This window comes from Podarcis gaigeae (genome assembly GCF_964106915.1).
Source record: "Podarcis gaigeae genome assembly, chromosome: 8".
Lineage (NCBI taxonomy): Eukaryota > Metazoa > Chordata > Lepidosauria > Squamata > Lacertidae > Podarcis > Podarcis gaigeae.
Window position 1 is genome coordinate 71,196,173 of NC_139684.1, and position 13,770 is coordinate 71,209,942.

Genomic DNA, 13,770 nt, shown 5'->3' on the forward strand with positions numbered 1-13,770 from the left:
GATTTAGGATCTACAGCAGTGGGGAATGAAGCCGACAGTCTTCCCTTGTCTCTTCTCCTTCATGCCTCACAGCTGGTATTTGGGGCTAAACTGCCTCTGCATATGGAGGCGCCATTTGCACATTACGTCTAATACTGACCCCCCCCCAATATAGCTGCCTGCTCTCCATAAATTTGCCTGATCCCATTTGAAAGCTGCAGCCATCACTGCATCTTGCAGCAGCAATTTGCATCAATTAATGACATTACGTTTCAACGTTTAGGGGACTGTCTCTGCCAAACGAGAAAACCTAGAGAGGTTTGTCTGGCATCTGTTTTACTAGCAGCGCCAGGCGAAGGACTCCCCACCCACCCCCTCCACTACCACCGAGCTTTCTGGGTGCAGTTTTAACCCCCTTGGCTAGTCTGTGCTTCTTTTATGATTATCTGGCTTTTAGCTTATTTTACTGCTTTGTTTTGATGCTTTTAAGTCTTCTGCTCCTTTTGCTAACTGCCATGGGAACAGGATACAGAAGTAGCATAAAAACAGTGTTTTATTTTTTTAAAAAAACCAAGAAATGGGCTAGCGGTAGAGAGAAAATCCTGCTTGTTTTTTCTTCAGGGAAGGGAGAAGTCTTGGAACGGTGTATACCTGGAACGGCAACACACCTGTTATCCAAAAGAGTTGAGAGCAGCATTCCAGCCTTTTGATGTAATCCAGAAGACGCTTTGGCACAGTCCACACCCTTTCCCAAGCTCAATAGTCTGACTATGAGCTACCCTATTCTTCTGAATGCTTAGATCCCACTGGAGCAGCACTGATCTCATGGGGTAACTGCCCCACCTAACACCAGAGGCAGCTGAACAAGCAGTCGGACTCCTTGCGGAAAATTGTGCTGCAGCTCTTTTGAGAATATGTGCGTGGCAAGGTTCTGACTGATGGAAACAGCACGCGAGCTTTGCGTTCAAGAAGGTTGCAATATGGCATTATTTAAAAGTGTGTGGCCTAGTGGTTAGAGCATTGGACTAGGGAGACCAGGGTTTGAATCTCCACTCATCCACAAAGTCCCTGGGTGTCTCTCCACTTAACCTGCCTCACAGGGTTGCTGTGAGGAGAAAATGGAGGAGGGGAACCCTCTGTCACCCTGAGCTCCTTGGAGGAGAGATGGGATATTCGTATGAGAATAAGCTGCTTCTAGCTATTTGTTTTATAAAAATAATAATTTAAATGCATTTTTCTTAAATCAAAATGGAACATTCCCTACAAACTGGAAACAACTCTGCACATTTTTTAAATATTATTTTTATGGTCAGGCCATGCCCCACTACTCCAATATTCTGGGTTTCAAAATGCATTATATAGCCTCATAAAGTTGGGTGGGGGAAGAGTCTCTGTCCTCAAGTAGAACCAATTAAGTTACCCAGCTACCAAGATCAATAAGTGTTAGCCTATAATGCCCTAAATGGCTTGGAACCCCAGTCCTGAAAGGAGTAACTCCCCAGCCATCTTAGGCCCTACAATGGACAGAAGAGGACCTCTGGCTGCTGCCCACTTAGTATTGACCCATGACAGGGCCTTCTCGGTGGTGGTTCCCCATTTGTGGAATGGCCTCCCTGGAGCAGCGAATCTGTCTCCTTTGGTATTGGCTTTCAGGAGAAATTTATGGACATTCCAGTTTATGCAGATCTTTGATTATCAGCTATTGCAGTATCTATCCACTACTGCAATTGGTTTTAGATGTTTTTAAAATAGTTTTAAAAATGCTTTAAATATGTGCACAACATTATGTTTATAATGTGTTGTATTACTATTCTGAGATTCCTTCCAGTAGCACCTTAAAGACCAACTAAGTTAGTTCTTGGTATGAGCTTTCGTGTTCATGCACACGAAAGCTCATACCAAGAACTAACCTAGTTGGTCTTTAAGGTGCTACTGGAAGGAATTTTTTTGTTTTGACTATGGCAGACCAACACGGCTACCTATCTGTATTCTGAGATTGATTTCCTTTGGGAGGAAGGGTGGGATACAAGTTGAGTAATAAAGTAGTGATGTTTGTCCCCCTCCCAAACATATGCAGACAGAACATAGTTCATAGAACACGCTTTTATCATCTCCTTGGGCTAGGGAAAAAATATCCCCTCCCCTTTAACATATTCCCTGCCCCTGCTGCTTCTCAACTCTAAATTATCCTCTCCCCAGGCTGCTTTTTCACTTTAAAAAATTGTGTTGGGGCTTCACAGCTGCATTCATTTGCAGGTAATGTATAATTAGCCCCTTCTAAATAAATATACTTAAGGTCAGGGGCACATCCTAAGGATTTCAATAAGAACGTTTTAAGTATACACTGACAATTCTCCCAGTTGAAACTGAGAGCAGCTAACAGTGCCAAAAGATTGGAACTTTTGTGCTTATTATACCACAGATGTTAATTTTGTAAATTACTTTTCAGGGAAACAAAACAGCTTTACTAGTCTCACATCAATTAGCCTAATAAAGGCCTTGAGCAGGAAGCTGGGCTGCTATCCCTTCTGCTTCAAAGGTGATTTGGCATTTGAAAGGTGTGTCTCCCTAACCCAATCCCACGGCTTGCTATAGGAGGCGACATTGTATGCTCAGCAAGAAAAGTGTGCTTGTGGTGGGAAGAGATGACTGCTGCATGTAAACTGCAAAGCGTTGAAAAGGTAGAAGTGCATTAGAATGCCATTTAGTGTATCTTTCAGCTGGTTCCTACACTTGTGGACCAAACACCATGGAGAGAAGTTCAAGCAAGTCAGAAGGCCAGATCCTGCAGGCCTGTTTTATATTACAGTACTTTCCAACCAAGGTTATTATTACATTCACCTGTGAGTCAAGTGTTGACCAGTTGTGTGGTCTACATGTCAAGATCCCAAGCTGCATATTGAAAAAGCTGAACCACAAGACTCTTATTTGTGAAAGCCTCCAATTCTTGTTCCTCTATAGAGTCCCTTCTTTCCAACTACCTTTGCTTATAAAGAAGCAAAATTTGCTGTGTTAGTTCTCTCCCAGAGATTTGTATTAGAGGTGCGAAATATTTCTCAAAATGGTGACTTGAGGGAAATACAGTCATACCTCATATTACATCCTCTTCATATTACGTTCTTTCAGGTTACGTCCCGCGGCGACCCGGAAGTACCAGAAAGGGTTACTTCCGTGTTTCGCTACTCGCGCATGCGCAGAAGTGGCGAATCACAACCCGCACTGCTGCGGGTTGCATTCTTTTCATGTTGCGAATGGGCCTCCGGAACAGATTCCTTTCGCAACCAGAGGTACCAGTGTGCCTGTACTGTTGAGAAACTACAGGAATTCTGCAGTAGGTGGAGGTGTGAATCTGTCGCTTTAGCATGCTATGTCCCATTAAATCAAAGCGGGGTGATTTGTGACCCTCCAGGTACTGCTGGACTACAAATCCCATCAGCCCAGCCAGCTTGGCCAATGAGACAGGGATTATGGGGTTGTAGTCAGATAACGTCCGGAGGGGAACAGGTCCTGCAGTAAATGAATGAGATAAGTGTTTTTACATCTTTTGGAGCAGACCTCCTGGGCTTCCTGTATCCCTTCCCCAGTTGGCATTCTGGATTCTCCTGCTTTGTGAAGTAAACCCCCCAGGTCCTTTGCAAGCAGTGCTACATAAAGGGAGAAGCTGCTGAAGCAGCTAAGCATGCTGGGTATGTGCTGTCTCTTCCATCAATCCATCACCTGGTCCTTGCAGGGTCGGTCCAGTGAGCTCAGGGTTCTGCCTTGGGCTGAGGAAGGGCAAGCAAGTATCTGCATGTTGCCAGGTGCAACAGGGATGCTTCCACTTGCGCTGAAAGGCAGCATAAGCATTTTAAATACCGTAAATTAAAATAATGCTTTGTGAACATTTCCAAACTCTTTTATTAGGTCATGTCACTGACACACACCATATATTTAAAGTGCATGGCTTCCCCCTCCCCAAGGCTCCCGGGAGCCATAGAGCTACGATTCCCACCAACACCCTTCACAAATTACAGTTCCCAGGATTATATCAGGCTAGAAGGCAAAGCCAGGAGGAAGGGAAGGAAGCAAGCGAATGTGGGTTGCAGGAAACGGTGTTAGGGACATAAAAGTGGAGAGTGGTGGTGTTTTTTGTAAAGAGATTTTATTGCATTTTAGAATATATACAAAAACCAGAAGAACTGACGATAACTGACAAAAAAACCCATCAGCACATAGAATATGTACATTTACTTCTGCGGCTTAAGTAACAAAGTCCAATTCATGAAAGAAAAATGAAAAGTTGTCTTCACGGTTTAAAGAAACAACACCCAGAGAATACATTTAGTGTTATTTGACAGTCAAGTGAAGTTCAGATTTGGCAGGCTTGTGTCCATGTTTGTCTTCAAAATGAAGGTTGTCCTGCCTATGTGACTAAGGAATGAATGCCAAATGATACAAAAAATGTCTGGATTTGTGGAAATCTCAAATTATAGCGTACTTTCCCCTATGCTAGTTTTATTCCACTGCGAGTGGTGAAAGCGGAGACCGCCGACCCTATGCAATTTCTTTTCTCTGAATTGTTGGTGAGGAGGGTCCCTAACCATCATCCGATGTAAACACCACAAACCTCAAAGAGTGCTCACGTTACAAAGATCTGTTAACGCGCGCTCTCTTTCAAAGGGAAACAAGGACTCAACATTTCTTCCAACGGTGTATTTTCGGCTCACCATCGTTTTGCCTCTTCCGTGTATAAAGGTAACGTCTGAAATGGGGCCGGGCAGCACCGACCAACGGGAAGAGAAACGATGTGCTTTCCCCCCTCCTCCCCCATCTAACCACCTGTCCCCAATTCAGACGTTACCGTTACACCTCCCTCCCACTTTGCAGCGTCGCAGCAGGGCCGTCGTTCAACGTGGGAACGGGCTGGACCGGAGCTCAAAGCCGGGGAAACGCCGAGAGAACCTTCCCGGTTCCCTCCTTTCCAGAATAGAATCCTGATGGCCTGGATGATCCAGACACGCCTTTCCCCGCTGAGCCGCGCCTCCGCCCATCGGTTCCCACGTGAGCCTCGAGGCTAGGCGAGCGCCAGGCCACGCCCCTTTTCAGTGGCCCCGCCCACTCGGGCGCTTCGCGGGGCTTCCCGCTCCGTCCCGAAGGCTCTTCTGCGTTCCAGCGGCTTCCAGGGGGCGGAGCCGGCCGGGTATAAAAGGCGCCGCGGCGGGCCGGGCAGGGCGTGCGCTCCCCTGGCCGCGATCTGTGTTCTGCGCGTCTCCGGCTGCTCGCCCGCCTTCGCCTCTCCGCGCAATGGACATCGCCATCCACCACCCATGGATGCGGCGCCCCATGGGCTTCCCTTCGGCCTTCCCGTCGCTCTTCCCGCCGCGTCTTTTCGATCAGAGGTTCGGCGAAGGGCTCTTCGAGAGCGACTTGTTCCCGGCCACGCTCAGCCCCTATTACATGCGCACGCCCAGCCTGCAGATGCCTGCGATGCCGCAGATGCCGCAGATGCCGGACACGGGGCTTTCGGAGGTAGGTACGCCTTGCGTTAAGTTGTGGACGCGTCTGGGGCTTTTGTGCGGAACTGCACCAGAAAAGAAAAGAAAAGATAACGGGAAAAGTTAGTTTTCTAATCCCCCCCAATGTATGTCGTGATGCCTCTGGCCATGTGCAGAGTACTTTTTGGGCCGAGCAACAGCGCAGCAGGCCCCCCCGCCTAACCGGAGGCTGCTGAGGGGGGTTGCTTGGGATTAAAAGGGAGCAGAAATGCCCGAAGATGGGTAGGGCTCGGTGTCTGGACCTGCGTCGTGGGAATGGGTGTGCCTGCGTGTCGGGAATGTGACGCTTCCTGCGGGGAAACGGACCCGAAAGTAGTGGTGCTGCTGTTGCCAATTGGTGAAGGTGTGCGCTTGAAAGAGGAAAGGGTGCCAAGGGGCTGGCAGGCTGTGCTTACCTATTATGGTAACATTCTTCAGCCGCCCCAGCTGGCCCTATGGGGGAGCAGGGGGGAGACAATGCCAGCTGGGTTGTCTTGCCCTGCGGGGAAGGGGCTGGCATGCAGGACTCAACCCGCCCCCCGCCCTCTGGACTCTTGCTATACAGAAGACGCACTGTCTTGCTGGCTCCCTGCCCACAGCTGCCTGGAGTTACTTACCAGCATGGGGGCATAAAAGGTGGCCTTGCCCCAGATCAGATTATTTGTCTGTTTAGCCCAGCACCACCTGCTCTGACCGGCAGTGACTCTCCAGGGTCCCCAGGGAGATCATTTCCCCACGTTGCCGCCAGATACCTGATCCCGAACTGGAGGAGTTGGGAACTGAATCTTGGACCTCCTCCATCACCCCAGATAGTTGCTGCCTATATTAGAGATGCTTCCTCGCTCAGTCGGACATTGGCTGTTGTTTCTGCTGTCCACACTGGTGGGGAATCCCAATAATTTCCCCCACCCCCAAGTCCCTTCTGCTTGTGGTTAGAATGGGGGGGGGGGTTGAACCAGGGTCCTTCTCTGCATGCAAAGGAGCTGTAGTCATCAGCTCCATAAATAATAATGACTAAATAATATGTAATCGGACCTGGGAAACGAGGGGTTCTTTTAAGGGCTGTGGCATTAACACCCAACTGTTAGAATTCATCCTTGGGGAGATTTCAGCGCAGCCTTGCACTGCTGCTGCTGCTGCCGCCACTTAACTCCCCATGCATGACTGGCATACTTGGGCTTTTTTTGTCTTGCGCCTGCTTTTTCCAATGTGCTTCATCACACCCCTTGGCAGGGAGATTGCTCCTGTGTTCTTGGCGCACTGGCTCTAAATATACAGCGGTCCTACCTAGAAGACCCTGAGGAATAGCTCAGTCGGTAGTGCCTGAAACTCTTCAGTCTTGGGTTCGAGTCCCACACTGGGCAAAAGATTCTTGCATTACAGGGAGTTGGACTGGATAACCCTTGTGGCCCAACTCTACAATTCTACGATATTCTTAGCTAGCTACAAAAGGGTGTAAAATACAGAGCATTCTCGCCCATATTATAAAGGGTTGTGTTTAGCTTGGAGGGGTTGTTGCCGTGTTGGTTTCTGTAACTGCTACCCTGTGCTCATAAAGTGGCTTCATGGTGGCTCTAACTTATTATTTAACAATTAAAATGGCTAATTTCTTTCCTAAACACTGTGCATATATTAAGATAATATCAGAGGCAGGGAACTTTGGTCAGCCCAATGACACACTTCCCTTCTGGACAACCTTTTGTGTTGGTAGGCGAGAATGAGCAGAGCAGCGAATGTGAATTCTGCCTTATGCAGTCAGCTAGTCTCTGCACACCCTGGCATACCTGTTTGGTCCTCCATCCAGACAAATGAGAAGCCTCAGCAGAATTCAATAACGTATTCCACCCAGGCACAAACCCTCAAAGAGGGTGTGGTCTTGGAAGAAGCGTGTGATCTGGGTAGAGTTTCGGGGCCAGATACAGACCTGGAGGGCAGCATTTGGCCCCTGGGCCTGGGCATTTGATCCCTGGATTAAGACAGTTGCTTCTCACAGTCTGGTAATGCATGATATAAAAGGAAGAAGGAATGGTGAGGGAAGAGGAAAGCAAGCTCTGCGCTTTGGCTGCGTATGTTATTAGAGCACTTACTTTCTTCCCCAGGCTTTTGATGGACTGCGGTGGTGTTTGCTATTAGTTATGCTTCTGTTATTGGGGATGTCCGTCCCCCTCCCCCCCGTAGACGTGTTTTTATTATAATGTACAGTGGTACCTCAGATTACAGACGCTTCAGGTTACAGACTCCGCTAACCCAGAAATAGTATGTCGGGTTAAGAACTTTGCTTCAGGATGAGAACAGAAATCACGCGGTGGCAGCAGTGGGAGGCCCCATTAGCTAAAGTGGTACCTCAGGTTAAGAACAGTTTCAGGTTAAGAACGGACCTTAACCCGAGGTACCACTGTGCTTGTTTATTGTGCTCTCAGTATCTATTTTTTGGGAGACTTTGTTCAGCCGGCAACTAACAAGTTCAATGAGTTATAATAGTCATTGCTAAATATGCCCAGTGGTGTTAGTGCCTACCCTGTGGCTTGTTGAAGAAAGCAGTAAAAGGTTGTTTACTTGTCCACAACAGCACCCCTGTGGGCAGGGGCAGCTGGCCTGCAGAAATTGCTGTCTGTTGAATCCAGTTTTTACTTTGTTTCCCCCCCCTTCCACCCAGGTGAAGATGGACAAAGACAAGTTCTCTGTGTTGTTGGATGTGAAGCATTTTTCACCTGAAGAGATGAGTGTGAAGGTGATTGGGGACTACATCGAAGTTCATGCCAAGCATGAGGAACGGCCGGTATGTAGCTTCATGGGTTCTTTGTGGGGTGACCCTGACCTAAAAGATCCCTGTGGTGGCCGTAGGCCAGTGTTCTTCAACCTTGGGAGTTGTCGTTCAGCAAAATCTGGGGACCTGCCATCCTTGAGCTGCCATCAGCTAAGCTGCCTGGGAATGATAGGGTTTGTGGTTCAGCAACTTCCAAGACCCGAGGTTGAAGAACACTGGCATATCCAAAAGCAGAAAGTTAAAGCTGCCATCCTAAGTCAACCCCGGAAGCAAATCCTACTGAACTCCGGAGTCCTCTTAGTCTGTACGCAGGGATTTGGAAACCTCAGTAGCTGGAACTGCCTGGAAAAACATCTGTTGCTGCACCACCAGTGTCCAGAGCACAATCCGTGGCCCTCCAGAGGTTGTTGGAATTGCAGCTTGCATTGGTCCCAACCAACAGGGTTTATGGCCAGGGGTGCAGGGAATTGTAGTTCAGCAACATCTGGAAGGGCCACAGATCCCGCCCTCCCCCCCCCATAAGCCCTGCCTGAAATGTGCAAAAACTACATGCATCTGTAAATAGAAGACATCTGAAGGCAGCCCTGTTTAGGGAAGCTTTTAATGTTTAATAATTGTATTTTAATATTCTGTTGGAAGCCGCCTAGAGTGGGCGGGTTATAAATAATAAATTATTATTATTATTATTATTATTATTATTATTATTATTATTTTATTACTATTAATAAGGCATGTGTTGCTTCCTGAACTTCCTGTTTGAGTTGCCTTGGGCAGGCAATATAAAGCAACTAACCAATTTAATAAATAAAATAACTTTGGAACTCCCTGCCTGTTGACGTCAAGGAGGCGCCTTCACTGCACTCTCTTTCAGTGGCTGCTAAAAACATTCCTGTTGAAACAAGCTTACCTAGATACTTAGAAAGCTGAGGCGATTTCAGTGTTTTAGTATTTTATCTCTAGAAGTAGGGTTCTAAAATTTTACTTGGGGTTACTGGTTTATCTCTCCTGCTTTGACCTTTTAAAAAATCAAACGGTGTATACATTTCGTGAAATAAATACATAAATTTCTTTGTGAGAGTGCTGGTTTCTGGACCCCCTTTAGTCACTTGCCTGTTTTTGCGTCTCCACTGTTTACAGGATGAGCACGGCTACATCTCCCGGGAGTTCCATCGCCGCTACATGATCCCCAAGGGTGTTGACCCCGCAGCCATCACCTCGGCCCTGTCTCCCGACGGGGTGCTATCCATCACGGCACCGACTACCCAGGCTCTTCCCGGAGTGGAGCGCAGCATCCCCATCAGCCGCCAGGAAAAGCCTGCCGTCACCGGAAAGTAACAGGGTAGCAGCCTAGCTTGGCTTTTTGCTCTCCGTTTTTACCGGAAGCTAGCAAGCATCTGAGGCCTGCTCTCCCCTCGCTAGTAGCTGCAAGGGCTGCTCACTCTTCACAGAAGTGACATTCCCCTCTGCCCCCTCCCTGCTGAGGTTCTGGCAGCAGAGACTATATATTGCCTCTAGGGTGGTGATCCTTTAGTGCAATTTCCCTACACTCCAGTAGGACCTTCCTGGAGTAGAGATTGGGCCCTTTCTTCTTCTGGCTAGGAGTACCCTTCTGTTGCAGGCTTACTCTGTGCACCACTGTTTATGCCAGACTCCTTGCTTTGTATAAATACAGATGCCACTTGGGTACATGTACTTGCTTAAAAAACAGATGTCACATTGATACTTGCTAATAAACATGGTGTTTCTGCCTTCTGAGTGTGTGATTGCATTCTGGACGTGGGAGGGCAATGAACCTTAAGGCTGCACCAGCAGGGAAGGTGGGTGGTAGCAAGTTTCCACATCACTGACCATGGCATTGACTGCTGTATTCCAGATTAGAGCATAAGAGCATGGCAGGATCAAGCCTATCCAGCAGCATATTCCTTCAAGTGGACATCTTGGAAGTGAAGGAGCAAGACATGGGCATAAACGCCCTCTCCCTAGGAAATCCATAAAACACTCTAAAAAGGATAGTTATTTTGCAGAAGCCATGCTGATTCTTCTCTAGCAAAGCTTGTTCTTCTATTTTTTTCAGTGCTTTCCACCAGTTTTCCCAGGACAGATGTCGGGCTAACTGGTCTGCAACAGCCCAAATCCCAATATATTTCCCAAATACTTAACCTTACACTAGCCACTTTCCACTCTTCGGGTACAAAGGCTGATTATTAGCGACAAGCTGCATGTTGTTGTTAGATCAGCAGTTTTGCATTTCATTTCTCTTAAGAATGCTCTGAGGGCTGTCTGGACCCGATGACTTCTTTTGAATTGGTTGAGGATGCCTAGAGCATCATTGTGTGATGCCAATATTTGCAGTAGGACCTGGCAATAGGATTTGGTTGTTAAACCCCTGGGAATTGTAGCTCTGTGAGGGGAATAGGAGTCTCCTAACAACTCTCGGTACCCTTAGCAAATTGCCCTTCCTATAATTCTTTGGGGGAAGCTATGATTATTCAAAGGGCAAAGTGCAGATGGGGCCTAACTTAGACCATTAATTTGAATGCGTCTACTCTCAGCAGAAGGATGCGGGTGGCACTGTGGGTTAATCCATAGAGCCTGGGACCTACCAATCAGAAGGTCGGCAGTTTGAATCCCCGCAACGGGGTGAGCTCCCATTGCTTGGTCCCTGCTCCTGTCAACCTAGCAGTTCGAAAGCACATCAAAGTGCAAGTATATAAATAGGTACCGCGCCAGCGGGAAGGTAAACGCTGCTCTGGTTTGCTAGTCATGCTGGCCACATGACCCGGAAGCTGTACGCTGGCTCCCTTGGCCAATAAAGCGAGATGAGCGCTGCAACCCCCGAGTCTGCCACGGCTGGACTAATGGTCAGGGGTCCCTTTACCTTTACTCTCAGCAGAGCTTATCTCACACTCTGGCTTATGTAGCACCATGAAGCTGTGTTTTGTGCAGCTGCAGCCATGTGAACCTGAAGCTTAACAGACTCACTTTAATTACCCCTCAATGCCCAGAACAAAGGCCTATTGCCTCCGTCCTAATTGCCATTCAAGCTTCTGATTTTGAAACTGTAATTACAAAACAGCTTTGCATGCAGTGTTTAAGACGCGCGAATCCTTCCACATTTCCAGATGTCTCCGCATGTATAGGCAAGTATCAAACGTGCTTAAAATGTACCGTGTCTTAACATCTGTGGGCACTGTAGTCCCGGCAGAGACACGCAATACGCATTCCACAAACGACAGAAACTTGGCGGGCTGCCTAATCCGTTGTGCCGATGGATTAAATATATTTATTTTTGCAGAGAAGTCTTGTGGTGTTAGGCTTTCGCAGCAAAACAGTCATGTCAGTTGGCATGTCTTAACAAATTGGTCATGGCAGAAGTTTTTTGCTGGCTACAGTACCAACTTTATTGGGTGCATCTGATACTGGAACATTCTGCTGAGGGGCAGCTCCCTGCTTCTGTCTGGATGGCTATTACAGGTACTGGGTATGACAGGGATCTCCTAGGTGTGGCCTTATTTCAGCCATGGAAATAAGTGTTGGAAACATGCCCTGGGAAGGCCACCAACTTCCCAAGTCTTCAGAGCATCTCTCCGGTGTTCCTCCCTGGCTGTAAATCACCCTCAGTCCAGAGAGACCAGTGATAAGCGACCCTTCTCTTCTGAGAAGAGCACACTAGTCTTCTGGTACAGTGGTAGTAAAGGTAAAGGGACCCCTGACCATTAGGTCCAGTCGCGAATGACTCTGGGGTTACGGCGCTCGTCTCCCTTTATTGGCTGAGGGAGCCGGCGTACAGCTTCCGGGTCATGTGGCCAGCATGACTAAGCCGCTTCTGGCGAACCAGAGCAGCACACGGAAACACTGTTTACCTTCCCGCCGGAGTGGTACCTATTTATCTACTTGCACTTTGACATGCTTTCGAACTGCTAGATTGGCAGGAGCAGGGACTGAGCAACGGGAGCTCACCTCGTCGCAGGGATTTGAACCGCCGACCTTCTGATCGGCAAGCCCTAGGCTCTGCGGTTTAACCCACAGCGCCACCCGTGTCCCTGATACAGTGGTACCTCGGGTTAAGTACTTAATTCATTCCGGAGGTCCGTTCTCAACCTGAAACTGTTCTTAACCTGAAGAACCACTTTAGTTAATGGGGCCTCCTGCTCCGCCGCACAATTTCTGTTCTCATCCTGAAGCAAAGTTCTTAACCCAAGGTACTATTTCTGGGTTAGTGGAGTCTGTAACCTGAAGCGCATTTAACCTGAGTTACCACTGTATTTCATGGCAGAAGAAAGATTCGTTGTTCTAAAACTACTTTATTTACAGTCTATGTTCAAAGGCTCCATCAGCACGTCTGTGCTCTTTGAACACCAGTACAAAAAACTGTGACACATACAGAAGTGAAACTAACTTCCAACAGTACAGGAAGAGATAATACAGATTTCCTTTTTCATGCTCTCTCAGACACTCACATGATGTCCACAAAACATAGTACAATAGTACCACTCGCTGGAGCAGCTCAGATAAATAAAAATCCTAACAATAAGTTCCCCAGAGTTACCAGGTTGCAAAATTTTACTACTCTCTTTGCCCTTGCAGATGAGGGACAGAATCTGCTTCAATGGCTGCCTGCTACATTTCTATGCCCTTGTACTGAGGAGTGGGCTTTCTTGTCAGTCCACTCACTTTCTCTAGTAAGCATGGAGGAGAAAGTGTTCCACCTCTTTGGCCTGCCTGCCTCTAACTCCTTGCCTCCCTGTGGCGAGTAGTCTAGTATTTAAACAGCCTAGCACGGCACCCTTAGACTTGTTGTTGTTGTTTAGTCGTGTCCAACTCTTCATGACCCCATAGACCAGAGCATGCCAGGCACTCCTATCTTCCACTGCCTCCCGCAGTTTAGTCAAACTCATGCTGGTAGCTTTGAGAACACCATCCAACCATCTCGTCCTCCATCGTCCCCTTCTCCTTGTGCCCTCCATCTTTCCCAACATCAGGGTCTTTTCCAGGGAGTCTTCTCTTCTCATGAGGTGGCCAAAGTATTGGAGCCTCAGCTTCAGGATCTGTCCTTCCAGCGAGCGCTCAGGGCTGATTACCTGAAGAATGGAGAGGTTTGATCTTCTTGCAGTCCATGGGACTCTCAAGAGTCTCCTCCAGCACCATAATTCAAAAGCATCAATTCTTCGGCGATCAGCCTTCTTTATGGTCCAGCTCTCACTTCCATACATCACTACTGGACCCTTAGACTAACATCTGTTAATTTGCTTAGTTTGTACTGACTTCGCCATGATGGTCAAGAAGACAGGGCATTGAAGCTCTAATCTCTGCAGGTGGAAAGAATCTCTTCCTTAGCTCAAGGGCCACATTAAACTTCCGGGGGCCATATTGTCATTTTTTTAAGAGGGGCTTTACATGCAGGCCGCCTACAGCCTCCCAGATAAAGCTCTACCACTTTGTCCCAGGTTTCTGTGTTAGTGCTGCAAAGGATGGTATTATTTTTTTTAACACTGCTAAACTAGATGGTAA

The 13,770-nt window shown here is 47.7% G+C and overlaps 1 protein-coding gene and 1 long non-coding RNA gene across 2 annotated transcripts; one reads left to right on the plus strand and one right to left on the minus strand.

Annotated features, from left to right (window-relative positions):
- Positions 1 to 4,101: 4,101 nt before the first annotated feature.
- LOC310850019 lies at positions 4,102 to 4,761 on the minus strand. Its single transcript, XR_014567202.1, has 2 exons — positions 4,656 to 4,761; positions 4,102 to 4,381 (listed from the first exon to the last, which is right to left on the minus strand). It is a non-coding gene; the product is annotated as an uncharacterized lncRNA (long non-coding RNA).
- Positions 4,762 to 4,861: 100 nt separating this feature from the next.
- HSPB6 (heat shock protein family B (small) member 6) lies at positions 4,862 to 10,007 on the plus strand. The gene is made up of 3 exons (XM_083751022.1): positions 4,862 to 5,487; positions 8,149 to 8,271; positions 9,397 to 10,007. Exons 1-3 carry the CDS (start codon positions 5,263 to 5,265, stop codon positions 9,592 to 9,594), a joined length of 546 nt encoding a protein of 181 aa, XP_083607148.1. The 5' UTR covers positions 4,862 to 5,262; the 3' UTR covers positions 9,595 to 10,007.
- The last annotated feature ends 3,763 nt before the right edge of the window (positions 10,008 to 13,770 follow it).

Coding starts and splice junctions, on each gene's coding strand:
- HSPB6 (XM_083751022.1), top strand. CDS start 5,263: ATGGACATCGCCATCCACCACCCATGGATGCGGCGCCCCATGGGCTTC. Junction 5,488..8,148: donor CGGACACGGGGCTTTCGGAG/GTAGGTACGCCT, acceptor CCTTCCACCCAG/GTGAAGATGGACAAAGACAA. Junction 8,272..9,396: donor CCAAGCATGAGGAACGGCCG/GTATGTAGCTTC, acceptor CACTGTTTACAG/GATGAGCACGGCTACATCTC.